Source organism: Drosophila novamexicana, unplaced genomic scaffold (genome assembly GCF_003285875.2).
Source record: "Drosophila novamexicana strain 15010-1031.04,08,12 unplaced genomic scaffold, DnovRS2.1 tig00000009-arrow-pilon, whole genome shotgun sequence".
In the NCBI taxonomy this organism is placed as follows: Eukaryota; Metazoa; Arthropoda; class Insecta; order Diptera; family Drosophilidae; genus Drosophila; species Drosophila novamexicana.
The window spans coordinates 1,111,255-1,125,875 of record NW_020824766.1 but is presented as its reverse complement, the minus strand read 5'-3'; the positions used below and the strand labels follow the sequence as shown (position 1 = coordinate 1,125,875).

General features: G+C 41.8%; 3 protein-coding genes across 3 annotated transcripts; 2 read left to right on the top strand and 1 right to left on the bottom strand.

The window, feature by feature from the left end:
- The first annotated feature begins 3,572 nt into the window (after positions 1-3,572).
- LOC115768125 (reticulon-1-A-like) lies at positions 3,573-4,773 on the top strand. The gene is made up of 2 exons (XM_030712623.1): positions 3,573-4,109; positions 4,236-4,773. Exons 1-2 carry the CDS (start codon positions 3,638-3,640, stop codon positions 4,559-4,561), a joined length of 798 nt encoding a protein of 265 aa, XP_030568483.1. The 5' UTR covers positions 3,573-3,637; the 3' UTR covers positions 4,562-4,773.
- Positions 4,774-9,589: 4,816 nt separating this feature from the next.
- Positions 9,590-11,418, bottom strand: LOC115768115. Its single transcript, XM_030712618.1, has 3 exons — positions 11,007-11,418; positions 10,489-10,951; positions 9,590-10,428 (listed from the first exon to the last, which is right to left on the bottom strand). Exons 1-3 carry the CDS (start codon positions 11,360-11,362, stop codon positions 10,012-10,014), a joined length of 1,236 nt encoding a protein of 411 aa, XP_030568478.1. The 5' UTR covers positions 11,363-11,418; the 3' UTR covers positions 9,590-10,011.
- A 1,576-nt stretch (positions 11,419-12,994) lies between these two features.
- LOC115766100 (DNA-directed RNA polymerase III subunit RPC4) lies at positions 12,995-14,617 on the top strand. Its single transcript, XM_030709921.1, has 5 exons — positions 12,995-13,330; positions 13,391-13,755; positions 13,818-13,892; positions 13,949-14,361; positions 14,418-14,617. The coding sequence occupies exons 1-5, from the start codon at positions 13,074-13,076 to the stop codon at positions 14,604-14,606; spliced, it is 1,299 nt and encodes a 432-aa protein (XP_030565781.1). The 5' UTR covers positions 12,995-13,073; the 3' UTR covers positions 14,607-14,617.
- Positions 14,618-14,621: the final 4 nt, after the last annotated feature.

The following is a 14,621-nucleotide window of genomic DNA, read 5'->3' as shown; positions in this document are numbered from 1 at the left end:
TGTTTCAGTTTTTAATCCTATTAAACCGCAGTGGCAAAAGGATTGTGAACCAAAGATGACAAGATTTAATGACTAACAAACCGAAATGTAAAAAAAAATTAAAATAAGGGTAGAGTTGCAGTTTTAATTACTAGCAAGCAACTTGACGCAATTGGATACAAAACCCATTAAAAATTGAAAATGCAAAGCGGCGGTGCGTGGGGAGTATAGGTGATGCCTGCCCATGGCACCCCAACAGGCAACAACTCAAGTGGCAAGCTGTCATGGAGCAAGAACAATGCGACGACATTGGGGAGCAAAAATAGAGATACAAATACACACACAATTGGAGAGCTGAGACTCGAGTCAGTCAGATTTGAGGCGCAACTAATGAGTGACCGAGCGGCGGAGAAAGACGGAACTTAAGTCCATTGGTACGGCCGAGCACCTTGCTCGAAGGGAATGTCTCAAGTCAACCGGGTCCAGCAGCCAACACTTATTTTAATGAGAAATTCTAATTTCACCAATGATACAAAAGACCCTTGACAGCGAGGAAAATGCGCAAAAAAATGTGGCTGATATTTGTGTTTATTTTTTGGGGGGCTGCAACTGCTCTGTGATTGCTTTTTGCCACTCGTCCGTGACGAAAACAAAGGGCCAAGTTTCCTCTTATGGACCAAAACAAAAAAATAGCAAAAGCAACTGCAAATAAGGAAAAAGAAATTGCCTGCCTGAAAAATGCTGAGTATTTGCTAGGCTGCAATTAAATGAAATCCCGCTTCGACTTGAAGGTGCTCGAAGCAGGCAATTTCTTGATTTGAGGGTAAGTCGAGCTGGAAAGATTTCTGCCAGTTGCTTGCATAGTTTCTTATGGTTTTCCTTTTGATTTTTGGCCATTTGCAAATTTATGCAAAACTCAATCAAAATTACAGGAAATTAATATGCAAACGTCATGTGTACAGGACATGGAATACTCGTATTTACCGTGTACAGCAGTTTAATTAAACTAAATCCCTTAGAGCATGGACAGAACATCCATGCTGACCACAGGAGAGCATATTAAAGGGTTTGACAAGTTGTCAATGCAGCCGTAACAACAAAAGGACAGCAGGACAGCAGCAGGACAACAACAAGACACAAACGAGCCAGAAAATGTTGCGAAAAATCTCAAGAAAATCAACTTAAGGTAATATTTGGCGACACAAAACAAGCAAATAAATAAATGAACGACTTGGCCACACAAAACACATAAAATTACTTAAATTGTGATAGCCTTGCTGTGTTTGTTTCCTTACAATTGGCTGTCAAAAATCAAAGACATCCCAAAATGCAATGCAAAAATTGTAAGACGTCTGCAACAGCTGGAAAAATGAAAAGGAGCTGGGCGTAACTACCGGATAAAGTTGTCATGTAAATACTAAACTCTATGAATCGATCTACCCACTTCACACGGCACAATACACGGCCAAACAATGCTCGGAATTTCTTGTATTAAAATCGAAATTACTTGAACCACCCTCAGTCATGCACAGCTATGTCTGCTCCTAGACGGAGCTATAGAAGCCCCAGAATGATTGTTGTTGTTGGAGGAGGAGGAGGAGGTGGTGGCAGAGGAGGATATTTGGATATGCTGCCCTTACAGCTGTCAACATGTTTAATTGAAACTGACACTCAGTGTCATTTTATGGCCATTGCCATGCGTTACCTTAACTGTAACTGTAATTCGACTTGGCCCAAGTCTTGGCTTGATTATTGTGGCAAATTCCTATCCACTCAGCGAGTGGTTCGGTGGTTGGGTTGATGGGTGGTTGGCCGATGGGCATGTGAGTCAGTTGTATATTAGTTAAATTTATGGTTGACAATCTTGCGTATGTGGCCGCGTGTGTGTGTGTGTGTGTATTGGCATGTGTGCTTCGACTTAGTCTTATTTGATTTTGTGGGCATTTGATAATAGAAAACCATACACTGTACACATAAAATATATATATAAAATATATAGAGCGTATACTAAAAATATAATTGTTATAGGGACGCTATGGGTTTGAATTTGTTGTTGAACCTAGGGGATAGCAGAAGGGTGCCCCAGCTTGCAGCTAAGCCAAAAAGGAGCTATTTCGGGAGCGTAAATAGTTCTTTTGATGGGGCTAGCGAAAGATAGGCGCTTGGTATCTTTTTTTTCTCTCTCGCTTTAGGGTTATTCCGTTTAGCAGCAGTCCTCGTCTTAATTTGAAGCAAACTGTGGTTCTTTATGCCAGACTTAATTTGACGTTACAGCGTCAAGTCTAGTTGCTGAAAAGGTCCAGGTAATCCTGAACTGCATCTGCCGCAAGAGTTTCGGACCTGACGCAGTCGTCGTCGGCATATGAAGCCATGCGCAATTGGCGCGAAGACAGTCCGAAAGCATGTGCGTCTGGTGCTGGCATGTTTGGGGACAAAAGCAAGACCAAGGATGACCCTAGTGCAATATCTTGTGGAACGCCAGCTTGACTGTAGTGGTTGGGGGACTGCTCCGCCCTTACTTTAACCCTGAATGAACGACCCTCCAAGTAGGATCGGATCAGGGCGAAGGCAATCCGCAATTCATAAATTTGCTTTTTTTAATTTCGAAGGAGAGTACTTGTTTTTTATTTATGTTTCTCAGTTGCGCTCAAGTACTCAGCACTTCGACTCTGACAAGTATTCCGAATTTTTTTGTTTAATTTCGAGGGTGGTTGTCAACCACTTGATGTCATTTTGACGCCACTGATTCATATTATTTGCTCAAAATATCAGCGTAATTCCTTTGACAAATCAATTGGCAAATGCCACTCGATGGTGCCACAGAAGGCTAAGGGCTTTAAATGACCTATTGGCGATGACACCTCGCCACAGAACTGTTTGCCGAAGTCCTTGAGACTCTATAGACTCTGCCGGAGTGTAAAACGTGACACTTGTTGGCGCAACAGATCAAAGAGGAAGAAGCTGTGCGCGAAGTGCATACAAAATGCAGAAACTTTGCGATGCAAATTATTTACCGTTGTACATATATTATTTTAGATATGTTTATAGGAAATTCAATCAGCCTTAAGCAAACATATTAGGAATTTCAATTTATGCAAAGTAGACACAATTTTTTACCCACAAGGGACAACTTGCAACGTGGGAACGCTTCTGGCGAACCATAAGAAACCCTTACAAAAAACAAACGCCAATTTATTGTGCATATTTTTGGAGAAGTTTTACAAAAATAGGAATGACAAAAAAGATTTCTGGCAGCAGCTGACGACACCTGGCAACACATGTTTCGGCTAGTTGTGTCGAAAGGGGAAAAATCCCATGCTCAAGTTTTCGTTTGATTTCAGATCTCATGTGAAATCAAATATAGACAAATAAATATTCAGTCAGCGAATGTATAGTTTAAATTAATTTTCAATTTAATATAAACCCAAGAGAACAAAAATATATTCTATAAACATAGCTATAATTTTGACCTGGAGCTTTATGTACTTGCCCCCACATTTTAATTGCGAATAAAACTCAGTTGCGCGCAAGTGAAAAAAAATATACAAAAAAAATAAACCCAGTTGGCACCTCTCAGTAAATACAAAAATAATAATTCACTTGCTGTCTAAACAGATCTAGATATTAATATAAACTATATTTAAACAGGGTACAAATAATGGAACTTAATGAGCGCATGCAGGAAAATATTGCCGCTTCATGGAAGGCGTGGCAGGCGCTGCTGCTGTGGCACAACTGGCGCAAGACGGCACTATTCTTCTGCCTCATGTTGACGCTGCTCCTGGACATGGCGTCCAATCCGGTAATCAGCGTGGTGAGCGTGGCCGGCGCGATAGCCATCTCCATAAGCATTTGCTATTCCTGCTATGTGTGGGCCATGCGAAAGCTGCGCAAGAGTAGTGCAGTGGAGCATCCTCTTAAACGCTATCTGGACATGGATGTGACCATTTCAAAGGAGACCGCCGAGCATCTGGCCTATGTCTTGGCCCTGAAGCTCAATCCAATACTCTTGCGCCTGCGCTCACTGTTCCTGGTCGAAGATCTGCTCGACTCACTGAAGCTTCTGATGATGCTTTGCGGCCTTAACATTGTGGGCGACTATGTCAATGGAATGACTATCTTGGTGCTGGGTAAGTGAAATAATTCCATTTTCGGCAGGCCAAGGCTTAACTAGTAGGGGAATTGTGAAGCTCGTAACTGCTGCGTTTCTACACAAAGGGCATAAAAATTAGATTTATTATCCCACGCTGTTACAGCTTTCGTGCTGCTCTTCACGCTGCCCAAACTGTACGAATGGAAGAAGAAAACCATCAACAAGAAACTGCAACAATTGCAACTATTCAAGAACCAGCTGCTGACCCCCAAGAGCAAGATCAACGCGGTACCAACTGCCACTGTTGACCCACAGTTTATGGAAACAGATCTCAACCAGAAGGCCAATTACATGGACAACGAGCTCGACAATAACACTGGACAGTTTATTTCCTATGAGCAGGATAGCGGGCAAGACTATACATCCGATCACAGCTGGCAGACTTCAGACATGAACATTGAGGCCTTTCAGCACATCAAGCAGTCGTAATTATCAAACCAATTCTAAACGCGTTTGTCAAACAGAGGCTCCCAAAGCGTAGGCAATCGAAATAAATTCAAATTCTGCGTCAAAGCCTCAACAACTCCGTTTCTTGATTGCAATACACAAAAAACAAACCCATTTTTTTCAATCTACTATTAAAGCAGTGTCTGTTACTCAACAATATTCAAAAAAATACTTTATTGCTCTTTTGAAAGCTGTATCACGTTTTAAAGAAATCATATTAAATAGCAGTAAATGGCAGGCAAAAAATTATTTAAATATTTTTACAGACTTCAAAAAAAGAGGAATTTAAAAGATTTCTAAGGAAAAAAATAATTACTTTTATTTCGGCTGATAATATAAATCTGATTTAAAAAACCCTAAAAACATATTCCTATCTGATGCTGAACTCATAAGAATATAAATTAAGTTTTCATAACTGGGTTGCATAAAGCAAACTAAATTTATTTATAAACAAAGCCTCTTAAATTTTGACTCTGAATGCAAAATTCAAAGAAATAGCAAACTTATGTGCTAAATTTATGTTTTTTTTTTTTTGGCAGATTATAGAGCACCTTCTTGGAAAACATCTCGAAGGGAAAACGTCCTCATTACATTAAAACTAATAGTAAAAACTAAAGCCAGCTGGCAAGTCATAAATTGTGCAGCGCCGCCCACAAGTGTCAAAAACCTTTTCACACATTTTGAATTATCATCGAAAGCAACAGAGGCAACGATCTAGAAAGTTGGAAGGGATTTTACTATGAATAACATTTATATTTTATATTTGTTACACATTCCCAAAAAACTTGAAGGCTCTTTTATAGTGGCGACGTTGCGTTTTAATGCGCCAAATTTGCCGGCTTGTCTGTCGGCGAGTGTCGTTGATGCCATTAAAAGGGTCTTCGTTTTATCGATGCAGTGCAGCAAAATGTAAATCGTATGCAAAATGCCATTAAAAATATGTATATACATGTACGTTTATATTACAAATGCCAAACCGCAGCGTCTACGGCTCCGTCTATAAAGCGAGCGCCGTAAATGTCTGACGAGCACTGTCCCAGGTCCAGGATAGGTAATTAGTTTTTGGCCCATGTCTGTGGGCCGCATAAAAGCCGTCCCTCTTCTCGTTACAGCTGCCCCTTCATGTAAGCCGTTAAAATGCTCAACAGACTCAAATCTAACCCACAGTCTGTAGGGCAATTCATCAATCAGCTGAGATGAAGCTGGCGCCATTCGCATGAAGGATTTGTTTAGTTTTTATTGCCGCGCGTAAATGTCATAAAAATGTTCTGTAAAATGCAACCAGCTCATATAAACCCTCATCCGGAATATGGATTTATCTCTGGCGCTTTTAAGGTAATTGCATTAGATTTATTTGCTTAGTTACGAATATTTTACATTTTCAGTTTGGATAAATGGAAATCGCAGGCAGCAATAAGCAATGGGTAAGCCTGAGGTCTGAGTTTGAATAACACTCACACATTGAGGTAAGTTAAATACACTCACTCATTTTGTAATTTACTAATTTACTTAAGACACGAGTATTATTTTCTGATCTCAAATAATTATATACAGTCTTAATAAGTACATGTTACTATATTTCTAATATTGCGATAACAGAGGGAGAGTGAGTCAGAAAAAGAGAGCGCGCTGGTTCGAGTTTTCCTATTTTAATCGGAATGACTTTGCAGTAGCAGCAGCAGGCGTTCATGTGGAAAATTACATATGCAAATCGCACATAATTATCAGGAGAAGCTCTTATGATACAACCACTTGGTTTTCAGAAGCTTTTCAAGCTTAAAAGCAAACAAGAAAATTGCGTTAATTTTTCATTCAGCTGCAATGCAAGAAGTGTTTGCCAGAGAAAGGGCCTGCGGCGTCGTCACTAGCTCATTTATCAGCGTTGTCAGTAAGTCAGTTGGTAGAATTTAAATAATTCCAAAATGATGACACGAGCTCTTTTCTACATGTCGTGTTTCATTTTAAGTAATTATGCACACATGCACATTTGGGGCAGTGGGAGGAAAATCGGGGGGTGTTGCGCTGTGTAAAAGACGTAATGTAAATTAAAAAACATTAACACTTGCTTACAAATCAGGCAAGATAAATTGTGGCATCATTAGTCATTAGCTGTGTGAAAAGGGCTAGTCCAGCCCCCACCCGACTCTCGAATGGCAATCATGTGTGCTTGCTGTTTGCTATAGCTGTCCAATTTTTCACAACCAATTGGCTGGGGATGGCGTTGGGAAAAGGAACGACATGTCCCGGCCGTAAGATACCAGGCATTCATATGTAAATTCTGTGGGTTCTTTTGTTGTTGCGTCGCAGCTTTGTTGGGCTGAAAATTATTTATTGAAAGTCATTAAGCCTCAACTGGTGATGACATGCACGGGAACCGCCAAGTACAGAACAGTTTAATGAAAATAGAATTTAGTTACTCGCAATCTTAAACATGCTCAAGTGCCTTCTATTCAGTTAATCACATATATTTAAAACAAATCAAAATAGTGAAGAAATCCCAGAAAATGCTTAAATGTGCCTAATTGAAACTGTCATCCATTAAACAAATGCACAGAAAACCAAACCAAAAACCCTGAACAGATTTGCCAAACGGAAGATTTATGGTGTGCCAGAATACATTTCTGTTGATACATATATTTTAGTTTTATTTGAATTCCGTTCCGACTCGAGTCTATGTGACGCTTGTAGGATGTGCCCAAAGTTCATTAATTATGATTGGAGACAGTTGTACAATTAATAAACGAAGCGAAGCCTTCTCTGGTCAAGGAGGTCCTTCGATTGGGGATGCCATACATTTCCAGCAGCGGAAGTAAAGTTCTCGCTAGCCACTTTTTCCCCACATAGTATTTGTTTTCTTTTGTTTGCGCTTTGCGATTATGATCGGACTTTGATTTATGGTTTTATGTGCAAATTTATTGCCTTTAATTGTGTGCTCGCCGCTTACTTAAGTCTCTCTCACTCGTGCTCAATGGTGTTAGCTAATTGAAAAAACTATGGACCACTGCGATAAGAAAATAAACTGATTTACTAAACTAGCAACAAAATGTATACAATATGCCCATTCAATATGAGCAAAAATTGTTGCGCAGAGTCTTCTCTCAAACTGCACTTCACCCTTCTATGCGATTTTCATGTATTGAAGTAGCCTAACAAATGCTTTAATAAGTGTTCTTATATACATATGTGTATGTTTCGAAAATGTACATTTATATTATTTCATGGGGGCATATATGTTAAGTAAATGCAATGAAGTCTTTTAGACACAATAGCTTTTCTGCTGAGTATCTTATTATATGTTCACAGATAACCAATCCTAATATTTAAATTGATAGCATATAAGACAAACCCCTTAAGCCAATTTCAGTAATCGTAAGCCTTAATTAACATTGAAAACAAACAAATGCGTGTGCGGCCAAAGCCAGCAAACAACCAACCACCCCACCATTCACAGGCCTTACGAACACCTCTTAATGCAAGACGAAAGAAAACCATAAATCTATTTTGAAATGCATTAGACCAGAGGCAGGGACTGGGCAACGGTCAGCCCGTTGCTGTTTACATTGGGCGAGTCAAAATGCCCGGCAGCAAAGTGCATGCAAATTTCAAGGGGTGCAAGCGGTTTAAGGTGCATCAACTGAGCTCCAGACAGAAGCACAGGTCAACTTTCTGCTGGCCAAAGGAACTGCCAAAACAAATCAACTCGCTGTCAAAGTTGCACCCATGCGTCAAGTCACAGACCCCCGCACAAATGCGAACTCCAAAGTCGACATCACCTTCCAATTAATGCATAATTCTCCAATGTCATGGCTGGGATGCTGCTTTGTTGCATTCAACTCCCGTCTGAGACAGCTACTGAGCTGGGGGTTGATTTTACTTAACGCCTCGCCTCAGCACTTAACTTCCGTTTCCTGTTACTTTGCCGACGGCTATGCTAGCAGATGGGTGGAAGTCGAAGTTTAGGTCGGAGTTAAGGCATTTGCAACTAATTGAAAGTGCAATGTGATGCTGCAGAATGCAATTAATGCCTGCAAGCAGCAGAGACCAGTCGCCAACGCAGGGTTACGTGTCTTTGATTTGTTTTGCCATACCACACCAAGTGCAATGCGAAATGCAGTAGCCAAAAAAAAAAAAAAAAACTCGAAAGACAAACTTGCAGCTCTGGGTTTTGGTTGCAGTTTCCGCTTGGAGTTCAAAGCCAGAACAACTCGGGATAGAGTGAGGGCACGGTAGGAGACACGACTCAAATTGCCCAGAGAGCGGGTTGACCAGCAGAGCAGTTGGGCACATTGCATTTCCTGCATGGTATTTAAGGCAGCTTGCAATAGGAAGTCAAGTAATTAAAAGAAAAAAGCGTTCTTTGATCACATAATGCCCAATAATATGACCAATGTCTACAGACTCCAAGAAATCGTTGTAAGAGTAAGAAAAGTCGGTCCAGACTTACTAAAGCACATTGCCAGCCCATAAGGATGAGGTATCGGAGTGGGTTTAGGTACCTGCGTTTGGGTAAAACAATAAATTGCTTTTTAAACACTTACAACATACATGTTGCAGGGTGTCAAGTGCATTTTGGTCTGCTTACCATGCCACGCTGTTGCACGCTTGGCTTAGCTGCACTTGGAAACTGACAACTTTCTAAGAATAACTGCAAAGCGATTTGCATATTTTGCACCTCGCCAGAGTTGCGGGCTAGGGGAATAGGCGATGCCAACTTTATCGCACACTATGCAGCCAAACAAGGCACATGCAACACACACCCATACACACACACATACGCATTCAATTGCCATCTCTTACTCGTAAATCTTGGCCAGAAACTTTGGCAGACATGAAATTTATTTATAAACACAAGTTGAAGCACTTGAGTAATGCAGGTTGTATAGCTGTCATAGCATAGAAGAAGCTACCCAAGCAGAGGATAAGACCCTCAGACCACACCCTACATTTAAGCGCACATGTCATACCCTCCTGAGCAGCAAGCACATGGAACAACCCGTAGCACAACCAGTTTGTAAGCGAAGAAAACGTTTATAACTCAATTTACAGGTCTATTTTAACCAACAGATATGTATATAATCACTTTTAATATTTTAGATAAGATTAGGTTTTGCTGGCAAATGCAAAATGTATTCTCCGTGGAGGGATTTCGCACATATAGCATAAGAAATCAACTTTTCAACGATCGTATCTATGATATATGATATAGTGTTACGACCCCTTTGACCCCATCATATGTGAAAGAGAAAAATAGAGACGGGCAACAAACAGACATGACTATATCGACTCAGACATTGATACAGTTCGAGAATTAAATAAAAAACTCTAACTTAGGACATCTAACATTTTCAAAAACTTTCTATTTAGAGTGAATCACGTACCACTCTCTAAATACTTTCGGTGAAACAAAAAAGAGTAGTGAAGTTGTCTGCCTTTTATAACGCATTTAGTATGCCCTGTTGCTCAAAGTGACCCAAGGTGGCTTTCAAAGTCTGCAGCACACGTTCGTTGGCAAAGAGCTGTTGACGCTTCGCCCTTATGGCCTCGGCGTCTATGAAAGTGTGCACAGTGAAATCCTCAGCGGCATCCTTAGAGACACAGCAGATGGGCAGCTCGCAGACGACGCCATAGTAGCCGTAGAAGAGACAACGTTCCATTTCATCAAGCAGTTGGGCATAGCTTGGCTTGCTTCCAGGATAATTCAGGGCAGTTAGTGTCTGGCAGAGACTTTCGTTATAATGCTGCAGCAACTGGTCGCGGTGATGCAGTAGCACGTCCAACTGCAGGCTGGTATAGCAAAAGAATTGTAGATCGATAGCCGGACTGCCAACAAAACAGTTCTGGAAATCCACCTGAAAGCGTACAGCGTCAATAAGGATTAACATCCTGCTTCCTTTATCTAGAATACTTACAATAATTGCCTTTTTCTGTTCGGCATTGATCATTATATTATTTAGCCACAGGTCCCCATGGGCAATGACTGGGAAAGCTGTGTTTTTGGCACTGACCGTGGCACGTAAGCGCTCGGAGTAATCGCCCGACAGCTGAGCCCGCATTTTATCCGCTATTGGCGCCATGCCCGGCATCTCAGCCACCACATCTGCCGCATAAGCCGCGCCATCCAAGCAAATGACTTGGGCGAAGGGATCACTCACACCATTGGCATAGTGTGAGGGCGACAGTTGAGCCACCAGCTGGGGCTGCTCGTGCAGCAGCATCATGGAGGCGGCATGGAACTGTGCCAATTTGTGTACGCTAATCCTTGCGTCCTCCAGAGACAGGCCTTTTTGGCGGTTTAATGATGTATAGCCCAATGCGCCAAGATCCTCTAGCAAATAGATCTCTTTGGCTGCGGCACGCTCCGCAAAGAGGCAACTGTGAAAATACTTTAATTAGATAAGTTAATTACAAAACTGAAAGGTTAACTTACTCAGCACTTAACTTGCGCTCCTGCAGCGAAGTCTTCTCCAATAACTGCGCCATGGCGGGCAGTATCTGCTCGAACATGAATTTCTCATTGGAGCCCACCTCGGCCACAATGGGCAGCAGGTCCTTAAGTATATAATTTCCCTGCTCTAGCGGCGCATTTTCGCTCTTGCGATATGCTACTTTTATCCGATAGATGACGCTACAAAAGTTTTCGCCGCGCTGACTAACTGCCTCGCTGTGAAAGCTTTCTATACGCAAATTTACGCTTTTATACGCGCGTGCCAGAGCTTTTTCTATATAGTCGGAATCACAGTTTGTTTGCGTAGCTTCTACTGCCTGCTGTGCAATTGGATCCATGCTTTATTTTTCTATCGCTGCTCCGTCTACGTCCGTCGGCGGCCAGTTGTTCCGAAATACTGACCGTTTAAACTTTGACGCTATTATGAAATTCTAGCCGTTCAATTGAGCGGCCCTAATCGTGCCCACGCTTATCAATCTTGACTACTTGTTTTAGTTTACAAACAACATAGCTCATTATTCATTGGAACAATTTCATAACATTTCAGTCTGCTTTGTCTCTCTCTCTCTCTCTCTCTCTCTCTCTTTCTCTCCCTCTCTCTCGCTCTCGCTCTCTCTCAATCTCTCTCTCCTTGTTTTAATGTATATATTGCATTACACTTATTACAGAAAATGGGGAACAACCTTTAACAAAATATTCAGCATATACATAATAAAATTATCCAATTTATTAAAAGTATTTAAAGTTAATTAATCAAGCTAGGTCTAATAAATACAGGATTTATCGAGTTGATTATCAGTTGAAATAAACGATCCACCATAGTATGTTTGTTCAAAGTTCAAGTAGAATATAGCAGTCATACGACTTGAAAGCCGGTAAAAAGAACTCTGCTAATTTGGCTTTGAAATTTTAGCGGTTGCACGTGTAAATGGCAGGTGAACATCTTTATCTATACAACAGCAAGAAATAACAGTTATTTTGGTGCGCGAAAATTGCATACCCTCGCAGACATAATGGTATGTTCGCAGTCCCATAAGATTATAAAATGATGTTCACCGTGACAGCATTGTGAAGGTAGTATTTGGTGAGGTTGGGTAAGAATATTTAAAAATTGAATATTTAAAAAGAAATACAGTTTTCATTCATACATACATAACTATGTATATATATATACTTAATAGGGTCGGATAGGTATTTTGCAGGAAAAGATTATTATATATCCCAGTGCTCGATTGCAAAATACCCTGTACAGACACACAATCAATATGAATCTACAGAATCCATGTTTATGTTATCACAAGTGCTCTTAAAAACCATAAAGGAACCCGTAATTGCATATTGTTTACAAAGGAAATTAAAGATTAATAACGGAAATAAATTACTTACTATGGTAACAAATAGAGTTGGTCGATCGGAGAGCTTAGCACGCAGCTGCGATTTATTTGATTGGGTAATTTAAAACACGAGCTTGTATGGTTTCATGCCCAAACACAATTTTAAGTCAAGCACATAACACTCTCAATAGCATTAATAATATAATAACGCATTTCATTTAATAAGCAAATTTATTTGCCAAGGCGCCAACACCATTGCAAAATATTTATCGATATTTGCACTTTGAATATCGGAATAAGGAAACAGCTGATCGACGTCTCAACAAACAGACGCGCTACGCACAATTATTAAATTTGAGACGTGCGTCTGCATATCTTCATGCAATGACTTAATAATTCAACCGCGCACATCTAACAATCATTAAAGAGCACAGAGCACATATAATAAAACTTAATAATTTAATAACCATGAATTATTTATTCGCCAACAAGCACAAATGCCGCGCAGACTGCAGTGGTAGCAAGACAAATTATTTTGAATACGGTAACACTGGTATCGTCCATAAGATATCGATACTTAAATCCCATTTATCGGCATGTGCGTGCGTACTACTTTTGCAACACTCTTCCAAATAACCTCAAATCATCGTCCAAACCCAGCTCATTGAATTTATCAATAAACGACAGTTATTATAAAGGACTAACTTGGCCGCACATGGCCAGCGGCAGTGCCAAGCGGCAGTCCACGATGCCAGCCAAGAGAATTCCAGCAACAGCGCAACCAGTTGCCGCAGCCAGTAGCAACAACAGCAATGCAGCGGCAACTCCCGTTGCAGCGCCCCTGAGCAACATGTCAAACGGAATGTCACGTCTAACGCCAGCGAGAGACTTGACCCTGGGCGGCCGCGGTGCCAGTGCGGCTGCTAAGAAAGTCTTTGCGCCCAATTTAAATGCAGTGCGCAACAAAAATATGTGAGTAGTTGGCGGCAGCTTCTCAAGGATTCATCTGATTACAAACTTTTACTTTTACAGCAATGTCAAGACGTCGAAGGACTTTACGCAGCCACGTGGTGCTCGTCGCGGAGCACGCGGTGCTGGTGGAGCAACACGAGGACGTGGAGCTGGCAATGGCAACTCCACGCTCATACAAACGACCGGCGTTTTCTCAGAGGGCGCTGGTGCCGTGCATTTGCGCAAATCCTCAAGCGGTGGCTCGGCCTATGCACGCGCCGGCGATGAAGTAACTATATCCCGAAAACGCAAGGATGACAAGTCGCAGGAACAGCGAGTGCGGGAGCTGATAGGCAGCGATGACAGCGATGATGGCGATTCTGCCAGTGATGAAAGTGAGCTTGATAAGACTGAACTGAACTTCAAACCGGTGATGCTAACTGAAGGTAGGTGCAACCAGGGAGCAACCATCTGGACAAGAAATGGCGGATTCATACTTTCTTTACAGGACTGTGGCACACCCAAAAAGTCAACATAAAACAGGAAACAGTGAGCATACCGAAACCAAAACCGGACGAAGAAGGTAAACATTAATCCAATTAAGCAAATGACAGATCGTTAATCTGTTTTTTCTTGCAGACTCGCTAGCTGTAGCCCAGCATTTGCAGACCCTGCATGTTGGTGTCCAGGCTAGCATGGAGGAGCCACCCGCACAATACGGTCGTTATCCGCGCAGTATTGGCGCCTTTCTCGATGCGCCACAATCCCAGCTGTTTGTCATGCAGCTTCCCAACGTTCTGCCCTGTGTGGCAGACGAAGCCGAAGATGCGCCTGTAGCCACTGAGCAGCCAGCGTCTAGTGCCTCGGCAGAGCAACCCAACAGTCCAACATCTACAACCGCGGCAACCGGTACGCCCAAGCCCAGTCTATTGGCACAGTTGGAGGAAGGTCAAATTGGCAAGATATTAAGATATCGTTCGGGCCGCGTTAAATTGCTGCTGGGCGACACACACTTCGACTTGGATATGGGCCTGGACTCGGGATTCTTACAGGTATGTCAATAAACTTAAACCTTTTAAAGTTTATATGGTATAATTGCTTTTTGTAGGAGCTCATGTCCATCAGCAGCAATCGGGAACAGCGCAGCGGAAACATGATCAATCTGGGTCCAATCCAGGCCAAGCTAAAGGCAACTCCCGACTGGGTGCATCTCTTTCAGCAGCAAGAGACAGCCGCCAGGCAACCAACATCCGCGACAACTAGCATACCAACAGCAGCAGGCTCTGCCGCCACGTAGCACTCACTAGACTAG